The 20,436-nt window shown below is 39.1% G+C and overlaps 1 protein-coding gene and 1 non-coding gene across 2 annotated transcripts; one reads left to right on the top strand and one right to left on the bottom strand.

The window, feature by feature from the left end:
* Positions 1–4,815: 4,815 nt before the first annotated feature.
* Positions 4,816–11,260, bottom strand: ACRALDRAFT_2020636 (uncharacterized protein; the record flags this gene model as incomplete). Its single annotated transcript, XM_071020028.1, has 3 exons — positions 4,816–4,826; positions 10,831–11,127; positions 11,236–11,260. The coding sequence occupies 3 exons, from the start codon at positions 11,258–11,260 to the stop codon at positions 4,816–4,818; spliced, it is 333 nt and encodes a 110-aa protein (XP_070874259.1).
* A 1,187-nt stretch (positions 11,261–12,447) lies between these two features.
* ACRALDRAFT_t198 lies at positions 12,448–12,522 on the top strand. The gene has a single exon. It is a non-coding gene; the product is annotated as a tRNA-OTHER (tRNA).
* The last annotated feature ends 7,914 nt before the right edge of the window (positions 12,523–20,436 follow it).

Below are 20,436 nucleotides of genomic sequence, written 5' to 3'. Positions count from 1 at the left end.
GTAAAGCCGATAATAGTGGTTCTCGCGGCGTATTTAAGTTCTTTATATAGAGTAGAAATATATAAGATAAAGAGGATTAGGGAGACTAGAGACCTTTATAGTACGCCGGTATATAGGGGCCGCGGGGTTACCGTCTAGCTATTAAAAAGGAGGTAGATTATCCGGTCTTAGGGGAAGCTATTAATTAGCTAGACGGCCTAGTCTAGGAAACCCTTATATTTAAGGGACTTGAGAAGTCTAGCGTGGGGGATAGTATCGAAGGCCCCGCGTATATCTAGTTAGAGTATCGCGGGGGTACCGCCTAGGGCCTAGGCGGCCTTAACGGCTTTTATCGTATACTAAATAGCCGTCTCTATACTATACCCGGGTCTATTCCCTATCTGGCTATTAGGGAGTAGCCGGTATTCCTCTATTATAGCCGCGAAGCGGTCCGTTATAATACCTTTAAGTAACTTTCTAATTATATTAAGGAGGGAGATCGGTCGCTAGCCTCTAGCTATCTTATAGTCGCCTTATAGGCGGCCTTCCTTTTAGATAATTATAATAGTAGCGGTATAGTAATAGCGCGGGAGGTAACTTATAACTAAGTAGGCCGAGAGGATCGTGGCTAGGATCTAATATAAGACCGGGCTATAGGCCTTTAGGAGGCCTATAAGGAAGCCGTCCGGGCCGGGGGCGGCCTATAGTTTAGTCTAGCGGAGGCGGCCCCGGATATCCGCTATAGTAACGGTCCGGTCTATATCCTACCTAGAGGGGTATGCCCGGCCTAGGGGCCTAGGGTCCGAGTCCCTAGGGGGAGGGAAAAACTTAGCGTATAGGATATCTGCCTTTTTATTATAGGATATTATAGGATCGCCTTAGTCGCGGCGTAGCGGGGGTATAGTAAGGGGCCTAGGCGGTTAGTGTCCCTTAGTTCGGGCCTATCTTTAGAGCCTCTAAAGGAGCCCGTTATTCGCTTAGGTCGAGTAAAGGAGGTGGCGCTAATACTACCTTTTCGCCGCCGCTATAGCTTTATCGCGGCGGAGCTTAGCTTACTTATATTCCTCCTACCTATTCCGTGATTTCCTCGCTATATATCGCTTATATATTCTACGGGCTTCTTAGGTTAAGGACGTTAGTTTATTAGTCTATTATAGGTAAGGTGGGCGGCCGGGGGGGCCGGGTTAGTATCACGGGGCTATTTAGTCGGTAACGATAGTAAGGTTATATGTTAGCTAGTTAAGGGCCTTATCGATATTAAAGGGCGTTATTAGGGGGCCTAGTCACGAGAGGATCCCGGGGGCTACCTAGTAGGTAAGGGAGGGTACGAATTCCTTCTATACCTAGTAAGGGCGGTTAGGGGGCTATGGCGGGGCCGTATCGGTAAAGCGGTCTATACTAAGGTAGATAGTCGCGGTTTAGGAGAGGTGGTCCGATCTAATAACCTTGTTATCTATACCGTTATAGCCGTAGCGGAGCCCCTAGGACGCCTAGATAAGGTTAATAGTGCTTAGTCGCCGGCCTAGCTTATACTAGGTGGTTATCCCGGGGGGGGTAACTAGGTTAAGGTTTTAGCGGGCGGTTAGCTTAAGAAGGGTGCTAGACTTAGGATAGAATCTAGGGTAGCTGGCTTAGAGGGGATAGTAAAGGTTAAAGTCTCTAAGGAGGATATAGCGGCCCCGGGGTAGGGCCCCCGCGAGATTTATAGTTAGGGGGGTATATTATAGGGTAAAGGCGGATTAGTAGTTCTTAGAGTAGATTAACTAGATCGTGATAGCTTAGTTACCTACGCTAAAGGTGACCGTATAGGAGTCCCGGTAGGCTTACTATATCTATATACTAGGGGGGTATCGTTTATAGATATAAAGCAGGGCTCTGCCGCTTCTTTAGATTAGGAGGTACGGAGCCCTACTTAGGGCTTTAGGTCCTTTCGTGAAGGGGTTAAGCCCTGGCTCTTAGATAGCTATTACGTCGTACTTAGTACGGGCTTATAGCGGAAGCTCCGCTTAGGCCTATTTAGCCCCTATATTCTATATTAGGACACGGAGTTTTATTATTTAAAGGGGGGGGGGTTTAAGGTCGACCCGGCTAGTACGGCCTCCTAGGTGTCTTATATCGGGGTCGGGTCGGTCTTACGGGGGATAAGGAAGGGCTCTAGGGGTCTAGAGGCCGGGGGGTGTTCACGGGGTCTTTTTAGCGGGCGGCCGGGGCCGCGGCGGATAGGGGCGGCCTATAATAGGGTAGGGGAGGGGGAGGGTAAGGGATAGCGGGGGCGGGATCGCTAATACGCCGCCTTAGTCCACCTCGAGATATCGAATTCCCTTACCCGGTATTTATATACTTCCCGGGCTCTCGCGGCTTTTTATTTTCTGACTTAATAGGCGTTGTCGAAGGCTTTATAGTTCCTGTTATAAGCGGCGTACCTCCGGGTAGCTTTTAGGGCCGACGCTAGGTAGTTCTTAAAGCTATCCTAATAGGTAGACTCGGGTTTAGTATAGTAGCGGCACCGCTTCTCTGCCTTTAGGCACTAGGCGGCCCTATACCCGAATTATAGGTAGGTATAGTACCATAAAAGGTTTATATCCGGGTCGTAAGGCTTATATAGGAAGCTATTACCTTTAAAAAGGAGACTATTCTATATAAGGCTTTCCGCGCCTTCCGGTATAATAGTCTTGATAAGCAGTATCGCTACCTTACTAGTACCGTGTTAAGGGAGCCGGGTCCTTACTCGGTATATTTTTATATCGGGATTAGAGGTGTGTAGGGATTATAGGAGCTTATTTTCGGTTAAAGGGCCTAGGATTAAGCCGGGGATAGTTTTTACTAGGACTAGGTAGGTTTAGGTGGCTAGCTTAGCTCCGGCGCCGAAGGCCTATTTAACCTAGTAGTTAGCGAAGGTGGACTATTACTACGCCCCTTTAGTAAAGGTTAGGTATATATCGCTATTAGGTAACCTTTAAGCCGCCGCGGTATTATCGCGGCTAGCGGCTATGTTTATAGCTTAGATAATCTTTTTAGGTATATAGGCTAGAAGTGCCTAGTCTAGCTAGTCTCTATATTTAATAATTAGTTCTTTATAGTATCGGGCTAGAATCACTTTAGGGGGGGCCGGGTCCTATAGGGGCGTTATAGTAGGTGGCGATACGGCTATTATGGCCTAGGTTAGCTTTATTCCTTTTCGGAGTTCTTCCCTGATTATACTCCGAATAGTGGTATAGAGGTGTATAATCAGGGCCGTTACGGTGCTCTGGCTATTAAGGCAGCGTAGCTTAATAAGCTCCTTTACTAGCTCCACGGCCTAATTAATCGTGTTCCTATTAGCTCGTATAGTTCGGATTAACGTCTTAACTTATTGGATTTTCGTTCTAGCGGCCCGCGGAGCCCCCGTGTTAGTCTCGGTTTAGTTACTTACGGTATTACCCTGGTTTAGGCGATAAGAGTTAAGTAGTGGTCGTTATCGGTAAGGGCGGTTTATAGAATTTTTAGGTAGTAAGCCGGTCGCTACCACCCCTTTTATCGTATCTGCCCCCGCGTCCGCACTACGGCTTCTACTCGGTGCTATCGCGGCGTAAAGGAGGGAGTTAGGTTCCTTCTCTAGTTAGTTTCGTCGTTTTTACTTAAGTTACGCGTCGGGTAGCTTGAATCCTATCCGTGTATTTTATTATTATTATTATAGATAGGTAAATAAGAAAGGGTAAGGAAAAGGAAAATAATAAGATAAGTTAAGTAGATAGAAAAGTCCTATATTAGAATAGTCGTATAACCTAATATAGGCCTTACTTATATTATTCCTTCCCCTTTTACCTAGATATAACTGCCTATTACGGGTTTCTACGATACGGTTATTTAGTTAATAAAGGGCGCGTCTAGGGTGCTATTATAGTATACGCGTCTACGGATAGGCTTTATTATTATTAATATTCATAATAGATATCACGCCTCATTATTACCTAGCCTTAAGCTGGATAAGCCGCGAGAGGGCGATAAAGGAAATAGAGTAAGTTCTTTTATTATCTAGGATAATAGCGTGGCGGGCCTTATTCTAAAAGTGTTCTTTATATAGGCTTTTTAGGTCGTCTTAATAACGGTGGTAGTATAAGGGTCTATAATTCACTACTAATATAATATCTGTTTTTAGAGTTATGGTTATTCTGACTAGAGCCTTTTATTAGATAGGGCCCCGGCCAGAACGCTTAGGGCTTTATTATAGTGTAGTCGTAGTAAGGGAGGTGAATAAAGGAGACCTAGGAGAGTTAGAGAGTTATGCTTTACCTAAAGATAACTAGGCCTCTCGGTTTATAAGGCTACGGTTATACTATATAAGGTGGACGGGATTAACTAAAGGAAGGGCAGGTTAAGGGGAACGGCTAGTTTAGTTTAGGTAGACGAGGAAGGAGTTAGTGGCCCCGATAGGTGGAGTTTAGGCCGGCCTATCCGTCCCTAGGTCGGGATAGATTAATAGGCGGGCCGGACTAGTAACGGTTACCGGCTCCCGTGGACGGGAGCCTTAGAAGGAGGGGCGTGATATCAGGGATATTCTATTTAAGGGAGTCGGATAGGACTTAGAGGCGTTAAAGAATACGTTAAGAACCCGGAACCGGCCCTAAGGTAACCCTAGGGATAATTAGGACCGAGTTATGTTTTAGGATTATTAAGCTGGCCTAAGACCTACGGTCTTAGAGCCTTAGGTTATTATATACCGATCCTAGGGAGGATAGTTACTGGTCCTTAAGTAGGGTGTTTCCCGTTAAGTCCTAAGTTAAAAGGGCTTAACGAATAATCTTATAATCATTCCCCCCCCTAAGGTCAGCTTCGTGACCTATTCTTGTTATAGTCTTAACGACTCTCTTCACTCCTCACACAACACCTATGATATATCCTTAGAAAAGCCTTACTATCCTTAGCACACACACTATCCTTTAGCATAGAATAATCCTTGCTTATAAACTAATAGGAAGTACGGGAATTTTACTTTACTATAATTTCATTAGTCTATTTAAATTTAATACTTCTACTAGGTATTATACTTGTTTATTCTTAATATTAGTTAGACGTTATATAAACTGCACTGCCCACCCCTTAGAGCCACCTTATAGAATACTTAACGATATCCTATACCTAAGTATAGGCTATTAACTTTATGCATAATTTTCGTCTTATTATTCACTAGCCCGACCTATAGTCTATTACTATTGCTATTACTATTATAGCTGCTATTACTATTACTATTACTGCTCCTAACGTTTAAGTTTATTATAACGCTATTAACAGTAAGTATTATTATCGCGGAATTCCTTAAGGCGAATAGTAGCTACTTTTTCGGCGGTAGTATAGGCTTCCTTAATAGGAGTACCGGTATCCCGGAGAACCCTGTCTGGTGTCTGGCATAGGCCTTACCCTTTTAGAATAGATTACTAAGGCATATTTTCGGACACGAAATTAGGAGTACCACTATTTGCAGCCGCCCTGTCTGGTATTTGCAGCCCTCTCTATGCTATTTCGGAAGGTTACGCGAGCCCGCGTAGTAGTCTGCATACGCCACTATCTTAGCTGCAGATGTCGCGTACCGGTATGTATATATTAGGATAAGACTTTCTTACCTAATCTTATCTCTAATGTCTATAACTATAAATTCACTACTTATAATAACCTTCTGTATATGAACCTCTAGGCGATATAAATATATCACGTTTACCTAGAGGTAGAAGAGAGTAGTGGAAAAGGGTGGTGGAAAAGGGTAGTGGAAAAGGGTAATAAAAAAGGGTAGAAAAGAGTAGTAGAAAAGAGGGCGGAAACGATTTTCTTATAAGGTCACGTAATCAGTCACGTAATCAGCCACGCAATCAGTCACATAATCAATTACGTGACTAGTCACGTGACTAAGAGCTAATAATATATACACCTTGATATAACATAGTGTATAAGTGGTTACGTGACTAAACACGTGACTGATTATATAACTAATTACGTGACTAATTACGTGACTAATTACGTGACCTTACGAGAAAATTTTTTCTGCCCTCTTTTCCACTACTCTTTTCCACCCTTTTCCACTACCCTTTTCCACTACCCTTTTCCACTACCCTTTTCCACCACCCTTTTCTACTACTCTTCCACCCTCTTTTTAGCCCTCGGACAGGTAAAGGATATCGGGTATTCTAAGATACTAATAGATAATGAAAATAATCGAAAAATAACAGTGATTTTACTATACAGAGAGCATCAGAGAAAAGTCATAGTGAATTACGGCAGTCTTAACACTATGAAAATTTTGTCCTGATCCAGGGTATAACGTATATACCGTACCGGTACGTGATATATACAGCTAAGATAGTGGCGTATGCAGACTACTGCGCGGGCTCGCGTAACCTTCCGAAATAGGATAGAGAGGGCTGTAAATACCAGACAGGGCGGCTGCAAATAGTGGTACTCCGAAATTAGGCTCTGGGCGTAGAGTACCACTATTTACAGCCGACCTATCTGGTATTTACAGCCCTCTTTATCCTATTTCGGAAGGTTACGCGAGCCCGCGCAGTAGTCTGTATACGCCACTATCTTGGCTGTATATATCGCGTACCGGTACGTACCTGTATCGCGATAAAATTTTTATAGTGTTAAGTTTTAAATAAGTCTAAGTAAGACTCGGTATTCTTAAAATCGGTTAAATTAGCTAGTAAAATACTATGTTTCTGAATCGACCGTCTTATTTAAAACTACCCTAAACTTAATCGCTATTTACTATAAAATAAGTATTTAACTAAGGCCACTAATCGCGCTATATCACCTATCGCTATGGCTACGGCGTAACCTAAAACTTACTCCTAGCCGCCTATTAATTCGAAGGCGGCACGTTTATATATACTTAGAATACCTGCTATTAAGTAGACTAATATACCTACTAAGACTCTAGCCACTATATTTAGCTAGGCGGCTGCCCTTAAGGTATATAGCGATACCTATTAGTAAGTGCTAAAACCATCTCGGCCCTAAGCTTAGTAAATAACGCGCGGGTAGTCTCTATAGCAGCTACTATAGCTACCTATACCGGATTAATCCTCTTACGCCGCGGCCTTAGTTAATCCCTTTCATACTATAATAGTAAGCGGCCACTTCGATCCCTAGGGCCTTAAGCCCTAGGCAGCGCTTAACTCCTTTAAGTGCCGGCAGCGCGCGATCGCTACGGCTATCGCGGCTCGCTAGGAGTGTTAGGCAGCTCCCTTAATTCATTCCGAGTCGATCGGATAGGAAAAGGATTAAGGATTTAGGTCCTTTTACGTATCTATCATATTTCGGACTAAAATAGGTGGTAAACGGTCAGAAATAAGATAATATAAAAGGAGCGGGCAAATATACCAGGCTCTAATTAACCTATTAGTGCGGATTGACTTAAGCACGTTCTAGTACGCCTACTGCCTCTAGGCAGCGTAATATCGTATAACGGTATAGTAATCCGTACTACGCCTAAAAGGTCCCTATATAGTCAGGAAGAGGCTAATAAGTCCTAAAGGCTTCCTCTATAATCAGATACTATTACTAGATAAGCTCTAGCGCCTTAAATATAACCTTAAAGACGAGGCTAGAAATAACGGGTCGATTTATATATATTAGTACGTGCTTTATACCCGCCTTTACTAGGCTAATCCTTAGTCGCTTACTCTTTTTAGTCACTATCTATTAGACTTACGAAGAGAGCTTATCGAGGTTAATTAAACGATTTCGAAGATACGTCTTAAGCTCTGCGTGGGCGGACTCTATACGGCTTATTACTCTAATACCGTAGTTATAAAAATACTTTACTACGTAGTTATAGAACTAATCGCGATACGGGAGGTAGGTCTATTTAAGATAATCCATAAAAGCTATAGTAAGGTTAGTAATAATGATGGTAGCAGAGGGTAATAGTAACGTACCGAACTATTTATAGCTAAACTACTGCTTTAATAAGCCCTAATACTTATTAAATAATTCCTCTATTAGTATATAAACACAGGACCTCTATAAAGCGAGGAACCCGTTAACTATCGGCTAATTAGACGGCGCCGATATAGAAACACACGAATCTTGTAGTGCCCTAGCATAATTACTATCTCTAATTTCGCTAGTAATTAAGGCGGCGATTTCCGGATTACCGCCGAGTTATAAGGCGACGATATTATTACTTTTATCCTCTTCGCGAGCACTAGTATCGTATTTATCGTTAAAAGGATTATATATAGCTATTATTCGGTTAGTAAAAAATTTTTATATACTAAACCCGATTTAGGTAGGGTAAGTAATAAGATAGCTAATATTATTATAAGAAAAATTTTTAAGGACCCACTACCCTACCCTATATATATATATATATATACGCATAATTAATCTATCTATATATAGTAATCTAAAACACTAAAAAAAAGATTATGGACTTAACTTACGGGGCGGGAAAAGGCTGCTTCCCTTAAGAGGGCCGTCCTATTTCTTTTTAGTATAAAGATTAACGTTCTTTATAATATACTATATACAGCTCTGCTAGTTAATAGCAGGGAAAATAACACTTAACGTATTTCTAAGAGCTTTATCGAAATCAGTGATAATAAAACTTAGAAACTAAATAGCCTTAATTACGAAGATCGCCTCTATCCTTTTATAGACCTATCTAAAAGCCTCTTAATTTTCCCTAGATACTAGGGCAAAATAGTAGTTATAAGAGCTATAGTCTGCGGCTACGCCTATAACCTCGAAAAAAGGTATATTAAAACGATTTACCTAAGTAAAGGTTAGTTAATCGTAAATAATCTACGAGTTCGTGGCCGGTATTTACTAACAGAATAGGTGTAATCTATAAGTAATAACTCCGGATTCTTTTTCTATTACTCGATATAGTCTCGATAGGTCTAAAAGATTATATCGATACGATTCGTATCGCGGTTAAAGTGCTAATAAACGTGGTATTCGCCTAACGCCCCTATTTATAGTTTCTTAAGGAAATACTGCGTCGATAATAAAGGTCCGTACTTCTCCCGCCGTAACTGCCCTTAATAGTTACGGACATCCTATACGTTAATTAAGAGGCCGTGAAGGAGATCCTCCCTAAATTTTTACTATATTTACCTAGTAATTTACGGGGCAGAGAGCTTACCTATACCCGATAGTTACTCGATTATTATCTTAACCCGCGCTACTCTAGTAGCCCGTTACGAATCTAGCCTCGCTATTACTAACATAGCTACTATATGCGACGCGAGGGGAGGTTAATTATAGAAATCCTTATCCGCGATAATAAATTCCCACGCCTCCCTAATTAGTACTATAATAGTAGCCTAAGGGTATCCGATTTTAATTATTTTAGTAGCTCTTTTAGTGGCTTTAGATAGCCTCTATGCGCCGCCGCGGTTATAGACGAGTCGGATATAGAAGAGCTTACCGGTGGCACGCTTCCTATTACCCGACTTCACGACACTAAAGCCATACTAATAATAATACGCCTTTATAGCTATAAGGAGCTTATCGTGGGTAGTAGTAGCTGGGATAATAGGCCTAGGGCAGGAAAAGAATATCGTGTATTCCGAGATACTTAAAGATAAATAAAAATAATCGAAAAATAGCAGTGATTTTGCAGTATAGAGTATTCGAGATAAGTCATAGTAAACAGGGGTAGTCTTAACACTATAAAAATTTTATCGTGATATAGGTATATACCGGTACGCGATATATATAGCTAAGATAGTAGCGTATATAGACTACTACGCGGGCTCGCGTAACCTTCCGAAATAGGATAGAGAGGGCTATAAATACCAGATAGGGCGGCTGTAAATAGTGGTACTCCTAGGCGTAAGGTCCCGGTATATCGTAGAGTCACGTTATAACATAGTGGACACGCTTACGTTATAAGTACATATACCTATGTATCTCTTGGGTATCCTCCTAGCCAAATACAAGTCGGATTGCTAGTATATATATCCCGGGACGTAGCAGGCGCCGGGCAGCGTATATTGTATAAACAGCGTATATAAACTTAGCAGTAGATCTGTTAATTTAATTGACTCTGTTGATGTAATTGACTCTGTTAATGTAATTGACTCTGTTAATGTAATTGACTCTGTTAATGTAATTGACTCTATAGAAGAAGGATCTGATCTGCTAGAAGATCGGGAAAAACTCTGCTCTTGACCCTGCAGGTGACCCGTACCTATCTAATGTCGGTACGGAATAACCCGTTCCGTCCCTGTTTCGCGGCTCTACGATGTATATATACCGGGACCTTACGCCCAGAGCCTAATTTCGTGTCCGAAAATATGCCTTGGCAACCTATCCTAAAAGGGTAAGGCCTATGCCAGATACCAGACAGGGTTCTCCGGGATACCGGTACTCCCTTAATAGCCTTAACGATACGCATAAAATATTTAAATCTAGGGCGAGGGTTCTCCTTAACCTCGTTACGCCTAGCGACCTGGGTAAGGTATTTAAGTAGTAAGTTAACTATATCGGTAACGGTGGCTTTAGCGACTTTAAAATCGTTATTAGCTATAATAGCTTTCTCGTACCGGTTATCGGTAGGCTAGTCTAGAGGCAGGCCGGTAGCGGTAAGTTTATTAGCACGGCGGGCTTTACAGCGTTACTAGGAGGAGGTATCGGAGCCAGAGGACTATAAGACGAGTCGAGTTAGTTACTAAATCTTTAAAGGCTGGAATATAGGTATTAGAATATAATCCCTTACTAAAGCGAGGTCGGTTATACCTTCAGAAGTTAGTTGGAGGTATTAGTTCTAGTTATCTATTCTAGCGCTAGAATAGAGTTAGTATTAAACTAAACCTATACTACGATACGTATACTTACTTACTTCTATCGTGATATTATTACTATTATTACTGCTATTATTATTATTATTATTATTATTATTATTATTATTATTATTATTATTATTATTATTATTATTATTATTATTATTATTATTATTATTATTATTATTATTATTATTATTATTATTATTATTATTATTATTATTATTATTATTATTATTATTATTATTATTATTATTATTATTATTATTATTATTATTATTATTATTATTATTATTATTATTATTATTATTATTATTATTATTATTATTATTATTATTATTATTATTATTATTATTATTATTATTATTATTATTATTATTATTCGCTGGGTAAAGAGGGAGATAGGTAAAGATGGAAATAGATAGAGGTAGAGATAGAGGTAGAGATAGGAAAAGGGAAAAAAACAGAGTAGGGCTTCTAACCGTTAAAGCACACGAATATAAGATATCAAAGAACATTTTATACACGTTAAAGAGCTAGAAGGCACGTAAGATCCCGTCCAGAAGGCACGCGAGATATAATATATCAAAAAAGATAACTTTAGTTACCCTTAGCAGTATCTTAGATCTATCTTATCTAGCAGTCTAGTAATAATAATACTGTCGTAGCCTCTAGGCTTAGAGTATAAAATAATAATAGAAAGTCACTGTTATTATTATCTAATATCCAAAACGCTATATTATTAACGGCGAATATTCCGAAAGCGTATAGGAGTAGGGCTAATAGCGCGTAGCGTCGCCGTAAGACTTAGTATCTTATTCTCGTTAATCTTAGAGCCCTCCGTATCTATCGTATTAGAGTTATGATTATAATAATAGTTAAAGTCTAGTGTCTGACCTATCTCGGGCCACTTATCGTAAGCACTATCTATAGTAAGCCCGCTTATATTAGCATAACCACTAGCCTCGCCAGAGTCGCCGTTAATAACCCTAGCAGATAGTAAGGGAGGTGGTGCTTTATTATCGAACCATATATTCTGATTTAGGAGCCGTTAGGTAGTAACAGTACGCTGGCGCTTTATAATAATTACCTTCTATGTAAAAATATCGCGGTTAATATACTAGAAATATAGCTCTGCCTTTAGGACGTTATATAGCTCCTGAATAAGCTTACGCTGGTTTTTATGTATCTACTGCTTCTTATCAGGGGAAATACCTATTTAAGCGTTTTTTCTGCTTCTCGGTATAGATTAATTTAAAGAGCTTAGATTCTAAAGTAAAAAAGATAACCTTAATAAACAAAAAAGATAAAGCTATATGATCCGAGAAGGTAGCCTCGTAATCGATATAGTTAGCTATAAAGCGCTAGATCTTCTCGAAGCTGTTTTTATTAAGGGATGGCTCTAAGATACCGCGGGCCTAATTTATCCTAGCACGGAAATAAGGATACTCGGGTTGAACGGTATAGAGCTCGATAATATAAGGGTTATTAATAATAAAGTTCTTAGCCTATATTAGGAAATCGATAAACAGGAAGTTCTATAAGTACTACGAGTACTAGCGAAGATAGTCGATACCTAGTAAGAGCCGGTCTATAACGTCCCGTCTAGTATTAATAGTTAAGTAGGCCTTAATAATCGAATATATAAAGAACTAGTTATAATAATAGATAAAGTGACTCTGTACGGAGAACTTATATTTCTATAGCCTCTATAGTATAGTAGTAGTATACCTGGTATACGGTTAAGGTGACCGGGTCGGTTCGAATCCGGCTAGAGGCGCACGCAAAAGAGGAACCCCTTTTCCTTTTTTATGCTACTCGGATCCTATTCTAGGGGGCCCTTATCTGCCTTAGTATATATAATAAGGGTTAAATAGGGGGCCCGTTAGACCCACCTTCCGCCCGGCTTCGCTAGTCGATAATAGATGCTACGGGGGCATTAGTCGCCCTACCGTGGAAATAAGAAGACGGTATCGCGCTGTCCCTGAGCGCGTGAGTAAAATACGCGGCGTCTTTTCCACGATACAGAGGTAACCTCTTACGCTATTACGTAAGCGTTCTGCGTAGGCACGTAGCCTATATTAGCTCTACCTGCAGCTATAAAGCAGGGAAGCTTAGGAGCTTTAAACCCTAGGAAGCGTATATATAAGCCGCACGTAGTGGGCCTATAGAGGTTAGCCCTAGGGCATACAGGAATGCGTATAAAATAAACAGAGATAACCACGCACGCGGCGTTAATCGAGCACGTAGTCGGCTTTAAAGCCGCTATAAGTAAAACGTTATAGGCTTCCCAGAATAGAAGCCGCGAGTTTCGGATATATATAGAGTTATTACCGGGGCCGTCGAGGTCCCGACGCGGCACTAATCCTTAAAAGAGGGGAGTATAGGGGTTTTTATCTAAGTCTTATACTAGTTCCCTAAGTCTTATACTACGGCTTTCCCCCCTATAGGCATCAGAGAAGGACCGTATAGACAGAATTCTGGCTCCTAGCTACCTAGGTAGGATAAGGATAAGGGAGTAAGAATAAATAAATAAAAAACAATTATCTCTCTTTAGAGAGACCATACACGTGACACTTTTATAGGGCTATAATAAAGCTATGAAGCTCCCTAAGTATCCTATATAATTTATATATCTAGCTTAAGTGGATACCTATACTTAATATTTCTATTTAAGTTCTTCTATTTACGGGACTTTTTTTAGATTATTCCCGCGGTGCCCGGCCATAGTACCTAGGTACTTTAGTAGCTACGATTTCGAATCTACTAGTAAGTACTACTATTCCTATGCCCCTTTTCTTCCCTGTACGAGATAGCTTAAGGGCTAGTTTTAAGCTGTTTATGCCTTAAAAAATCACTGATTTTAGGGAATATCGAGTAATGGTATAAGACTAGTATAGTATAACGCATAGTTAAGTATGTATATAAAAAGAGGTATGGTACTTAAGCGGCTTTATAGCTTTATTATAGCCCTATAAAATCCCACGAAGACGTTATATGTAAGGTCTTTCTATGGAAATATAAGGTCTCCCTAGAGAGTCCCTAGATAAACTGATTCTTCTAATATTCCTGCTCTATAATAATATTAGACGTCGCGTGCTAATCCTTAGAAATACAGGTAAGGAACTGGCCTCTGGCCTAACTAGGAGTCGTAAGGGTATTAGATATAAAAATATCCTCGTCGTTAGCGTCGTTATAGACCTAAACTAGTCTAGTAGCAGTTAGTTTAAACTCGATACGGGTAGGTGGATTCTTAAGACGTTCCTGTATAGCTATATAAGACGGTGTAAAAAAACAAGTTCGGGAAAGCTAGCGGAGATCGGCGCTAATACCGGGGACCTAGGGTGAATTTATAGGTTATATACCGGAACCAGAGCCACTTACTTTAGCTCTAGGACTAGACCCAGAGCCTAGGCCTAATATAGAACCGGAACGTCTAGTAGTGCGGGTAATCGGGCGTATAGCGCGAATAATTACTATTAGGGAGCTAGTAGACTTATCGAGTAAATAAGAGCTAATATTACTTATAGGCTTAGGGCGCTATATATATAAACTATTAGAAATAACCTACCTATAGTTACTTTATGAGTGGCTAGGAAATGTATACCTTAAAACCTAATATAGGCGTGGTTGCTTTACCTAAACTGTGGCCCCTAAAACTTATTATAGATATATCGAGTAATATTTAAGTCTATAAGCGTAACGTTATAAAGGTATTAGGAGTGGCTTACCTATATTAAAGCTTAGAACTAGGCTTACTGAAGTAAGTTAAGCGACTGTTACCGGGCTAAATCGGCTAAGTAAAGGCCGGAATAGGAGGGCGAGGAGTAATATTAGGTAGACTAGTCTGCTATTACTATAGCTACTATTACTACGGCTACTATTACTATAGCTATTATTACTACGACTAAGGTGTTACGGATATATAGCTATAGAGAGGCTATATAGGGATAGATTAACGAAGAGGAGTCGCTAGTGCTAATTAAATCGCTAATACTAGTTAAATATTTATAAAGCTAGGAGGGATAAAAGCAGGATTAGGAGGCTTAGGACTACTATGACCCTAGCCACGACCCCCGCGACTCTGGTAACCCCCGCAGCTCTAGCGACCATAAGCTCTTCTCCCGGTATTTTTAGGAGTCGATAATATAGTAATATAATACCTGACTATTAGCGAGGGGGAAGAAGATAAGAGAATAGTTAATACTATAGTCTAAGAGAGGTATTAGTACTAGGTATTTATAGCTCGCGGATATATTTAATAGAATAGGGTCGATATATATAAGAGTAATTAAAGTCGTAAATAGTAAATTCGTTTATTATAAGCTAACGCTAAAAACTAAAAGGAAAAGAAAATATAATTATTTATAATAAGCTAACGCTAAAAGAAATAAACGGAAAAGGTAGAAATTAGTAAGAAGTAGTATAAAGAAAATAGTACTAAGTTATAAGCGTTAAGCAAAGCTTATAGAAGTTAGTGATATCGGGGGGGAAAAAAAAGAAAAAAGAAAATGAAAAAATGAAAAAGGAAAAAAGGGGGCGATAGATATAGGCGGAAGGTACTAGACCCAGAGCTCCTTCCTACTCCTGCCTTAACTCCCTCGTTCTTTAGAATTCTAGGTCGTGTACCTAAACAGATATTCTTTAACCTTTTCCTTTCCAGGTTACTATTAACTTTGAATTTATCTGGCTACCTTGCCTATAACTATCACTAACTTCTAATTCTGGTTTATAACGTCTCCTCTAAATTCTTTATTTATCCCGCGTATTTATACTATACTAACCCTTTTATAGAATACCTAGGCGTAGGAGGGCTAAGCCGTTTAGTTACGACTCTAGAGGTGTTATTGCTAGCGACTGATACTTAAGACGTGGGTAGGCGTTTAGGTTCCTTAGTTAACTAATAGAAAGTTAAGATCCTAGTTAAACTTAGCCTATAGAATCAGAGCATACGGATAATACTATTAAGGGCGGTAACTTATATATAAACGACGATAACGAAGATACTATAATAGCGGATACCGGGCCTTATAATAATAAATCTAATAATACTAGTTAATACAAAGACGATTAAGAATTAGAAGACGATTAGGAATTAGAAGACGGTAAGTATATACTTTAGCTAAAACGAGATATAGCTAATTTACCTAAATACCTAGGTATTATTAACCTTAAAGAGGTACGCCTTAATATTAGTGATTGGATAGAAGACCTTCTCCCTCCTGGGCTTAATAGTACCGAGCTTTAGCGTGCTACGGATTATAATACGCTTATTAATAAGGTTATTAAAGGTAATAAGGCGCTGCCTTTTAATAAGACTATTAAGGATAAAGATAAATCCCGTATAATAGAGTAGGGATCTATTATAGAAGACCTTATCCACTAGCCTTAACCTTATATAGTATACTAAGGCCGTAACGATAATCCTATTATACTAATCCCTTACTAGTAGAACTAATTCCTTTATCTTACCGTTTTCTAACTAAGCTTTAGCCTTTTCGCTTATATCTTTAGTATTAATCGCACCTAGTATAATACCTTATATAAGGTGCTACGCACTTTACGGCTAGAAGATAGCCGTATACTTCCGGATATTAAGGCGCTATGGAACCAGCTTTCTCTGCTAAAGAATAGAATCTTAAAGAGGTTCCCTCTAATAGATATACATACTACGGAGATTCTACTATATATAGAAAAGCTACTTACCGAACGGGTAACGAAAAAGCAGGAATAAGGAGGGCTTATAGCTATATTATATATCCTTAACCCCGTTAATATCTTTACCGCGTTTATAAATTCGGATATAGTTAATAACTTATATATCGGGCCTATAGTTTTTTCGTGGACAACCAAACCGAATTATTCTATTCGTATTACTAGGTATCCTCTTTATAAGCTACCTCTAGTATCTTCGCCTATATTATTCGAGTTTATCTTAAGGAAGATAGAAGCGAACGCCTAGAAGTTCTATCCACCGTCTTTTTATTAGACTTTATACTTTTCTACTACTTAGATATATCGTGCTCCTAGTAAACAATTAGTATTAACAGTCCAGGTTATACCTATCTTAGTCGAGTCTATAATATCGGCTATAACTATTAGAGTATCCCTTATACCTAATAAAAGTAAGACCTAGCCCTATAAATCTAAGACGCTTTTATAGTATATCAGCCCGAATCGTTACTTCCACCTTATCCACGTTAAGGACGGGTATTAGAGATCCTCTAAGAAGAAGACAAGATAATCCTTAACGTAGGGAATACCTATTTCTCTTAAAGCCACTTACTTCGATATATCGCTAGGCTAGTTTATAATTATAGCTAGGGCAAGTCGTTTAATAATCTAAGCCCTATAGTGCCGACTAAAGGTAGGTTAGCTAGACCTAAAAAGGAATACCCGAAGTATTAACCTACCTTCACGCCTTATAACCGTGCCTATTATATCTGCTAGGCTTTAATACTTAAGTATCTTAATAACGGTTAGGTACTCCGTCTTATTCCTCTTTATTATATATATCCTATCCGTAGCGAACTTAAATTTAAGTTATATAAACGGTAGCTATTCGAGGACTAGGATAAGAACGATTTAATAATATCGTGTCCTATTATAGTCTTTATTAATGGCTTTAGCCTTTACTAAACTCGTACCGATCCTTTATTGGCGTATATATTATCCTTAGCGGGTTAAACGCGGATACTGGATATCAGTAAGTGCCCTCTCTCTCCTCTTAACTATTATGATTATACTCTAAGTTCTGACTATATACTGTGTATAAACGCGCTTATATCTTTCCTCTAACCCTAAGCCTATATAGATCTAATTTCGAGGATATTATTCGAGTATTATAGAGTCTCGGCGAGCTAGACTATAGTATCTATATTAATATTCGCGGAGAAGAGAAGGTCCTGTATATAGCGATAATCTGCTATATTAGGGATATATTATAGTAGGATAAAAACTCCGGTTTTAAAGGTCCGAAGGTATATAAGTTCTGTCGATTTTATCACATCGGTCCTTTAGCGAAGGCAGCTAGCCCCGAGGGTATCGTAAACTTCGATATTATTACCTATAAACGGTATTATCGGCAGTATATAAATATACGATCTGATATAGATAAATTCCATATAGATACTAATTAAAAACGGTATAGGACCTAGCAGGGAATCAGTAAGGAATTGCTAACTATAGCTAATCTGTCTCCTGCCCTGGATTTAATTCTATTATATCTAGCAGGTCCCGCCCATTCTAAGTACGCCGGTCTTTTAGCTCTTATACATAGTATCTTTATAGATAGTATTTTAAAAGCTTAGGGTATTAAGGAATACGCCCAGGCTCTAAGGTATTAGCTATTCCCGCCTAGCTAGGAAAGACTAATATCACCTATCTATTACTTAGTAAGCTATTCCCTAGCTAGCTATACCCTTAATCGGTTATTATCCTTAGGCTGCTTCGATTATAGCTTTCACCGCGGTATATTAATAGTTTTTCTATAAATCAAGCCCGACACGGTATCCCGGGGGTATCTCTAACCCAGCCAGCTATAGACTAAGCGGTTATCGAATATATTATCTATTACTTCGCGAAGATAATAAAGACTAATAGCTTACTTATAAGCTGGCATATTGTTAGCGATAAGCAGTAACGCCTTAGAGATATTTTCAAGGAGAGTCGGCGTATATACTAAAGCCTATACGTCTTCGCCTCCGGTTCTATTACTACTAACCCCTGGGCGTATTATTTTAGTATAGCCCGTTTAGTTACCCCCTCTATTACCCCCTCTATTACCCTATCGGAGTCTAGTAGACCTAGCGGCACTAGCGCCATTCTATCGAGCGTCGAGTAAGAGGCCGAAGTACCTCGCCGGGCTATATAATATCTACACGATATAATACGTTCTAATATACATCTTAGCGTATATTATCTAGCTATTATAAAAGAGTATACCCTGTTAGTAAACGTTAATATCCTCTTAGAAGAGGATAAACACAGGTATATCCTTCCACTTCTACTCTATACGGTTAGCTAAGTGTAGTTTGCCTACAGAATATTTAAGAAGAGAGTCTACGAGACAAACCATTTAAATATTAAGACACTGCTACTATAAAAGATTAATATATAGATAACTATTCGACTTATACTCCGTGGTGCTTTTACCAATAATAATAGCGAGTTAACTATAATAATTCGTGTAATATACGAAAGCAGCCCGATACTATTCGATAGTATCCTATTAAGAAGCGATCGCTATAACATATAGCAGGAGTTTTAAGATAAGAATAAACTCGATATTATTAACTAGGGGACCGATAAGCACTATCGACGGCCTAGTGCTATTAGCTAGATCCCTTAAAGAGATATACGTATAACTATGCATAGCGCTAATAAAGGTCGCCAGCTACCTGTCTATTAAGATAATATAACCGTAACCTTTAGAGCCCTATTACGCAGATCTTATATCAGAGACTACGATTAACCCGAGATTTTCTTATTCGGTAATAAACGGATCCAGTAATTAAATAAACTAGCCTTTATATATAGATACGTATAGGTACGTACTAATATATCGAGTTCTATCTTCTAGGCAGGTTATTCGTTTAATTAAGATAGATTTAGGGTATCCTAGGTGCCCGGCGGGTAGTATAAAACGGTTATAAAGCTAAAGTGGTGTTTATACAGGAATCTCCTATCGTTAATATTAACTATAAATATCTTAGCCGCAATATTTTTATCTATCTTTAGATTCTCGCGCATCTATTAAAGTGAGTTACCTGGATTAAAGGAAAATAGTTATAATATAGCGTATCTATATGCTATATATCGATAAAAGATAGAAGTTAACCTTATAGCGACCCCCTTATATCACGAGCTTTCCTATATCACGTTTATAGTATTAAGTTAGAGTCAGATATTAGTGACTTCTTTAGTCTTAGAGGGTACACGGATAACTTACTAATAGTACACGAGGTAACTAACCCCGTTAATTAACTTAGGGATCTTCGACGCTTCGCCTTTAGAAAAGGCCACTACGTATAGTATCACGACGACGATAAATAATATATAGGACGGGTCGTCTAGATCTTTATTTATAAAGAAAGCAATAAATAATATATCTTTGCTATTCTTATAATAGTTATGGTACTAGCGAACTTAACGGTATCCTTAAGTTACTTATTATCTCCCTCGGTAAACCTATAATTATGGGCATTAATACTATCTCGCCTATAAAGCTCTACCTAGTCGATATTAACAAAGATATAACTATTTAGGTTAAATAATAGGTGGAATAGCTTTAATTACCTAGCACCTTACCTTAATTGGAATCTATATATAAGTGGCCTGCCTACCGTCTTTATGTTCTAGATCTAATCACTGTTTTTAGGTTCTTATGCTTACCGAGTCTAATAGGAGTTAGTTTATATCCGGAGCGGTATATCTTTATAAGAGTTAAGGACTAGGATAGGTACCTACCTACCTATTTATAAGCGATATTAAAGATCGGCGCCGGTATAATAGTCTTTATAATATGCACTAACCGTACGTATCTCTGGCCAGCTAGTACTATAGGACCTACGAGAGGATTTAAGTTAGGTAACCTTAGGGTGCAGTAAATGATATGTAAATAGAATATATTCTTTAAAGGAGAGGGCGAGGTTCCCGCTCTATATAGCCACGGGGAAACCTCAGTCTATTTAGG

The sequence above is a fragment of the Sodiomyces alcalophilus genome (genome assembly GCF_042370955.1).
Source record: "Sodiomyces alcalophilus JCM 7366 unplaced genomic scaffold ACRALscaffold_5, whole genome shotgun sequence".
NCBI lineage: Eukaryota > Fungi > Ascomycota > Sordariomycetes > Glomerellales > Plectosphaerellaceae > Sodiomyces > Sodiomyces alcalophilus.
The sequence above is the reverse complement of the archived record's forward strand: the minus strand, read 5'-3'. Positions and strand labels throughout refer to the sequence as shown.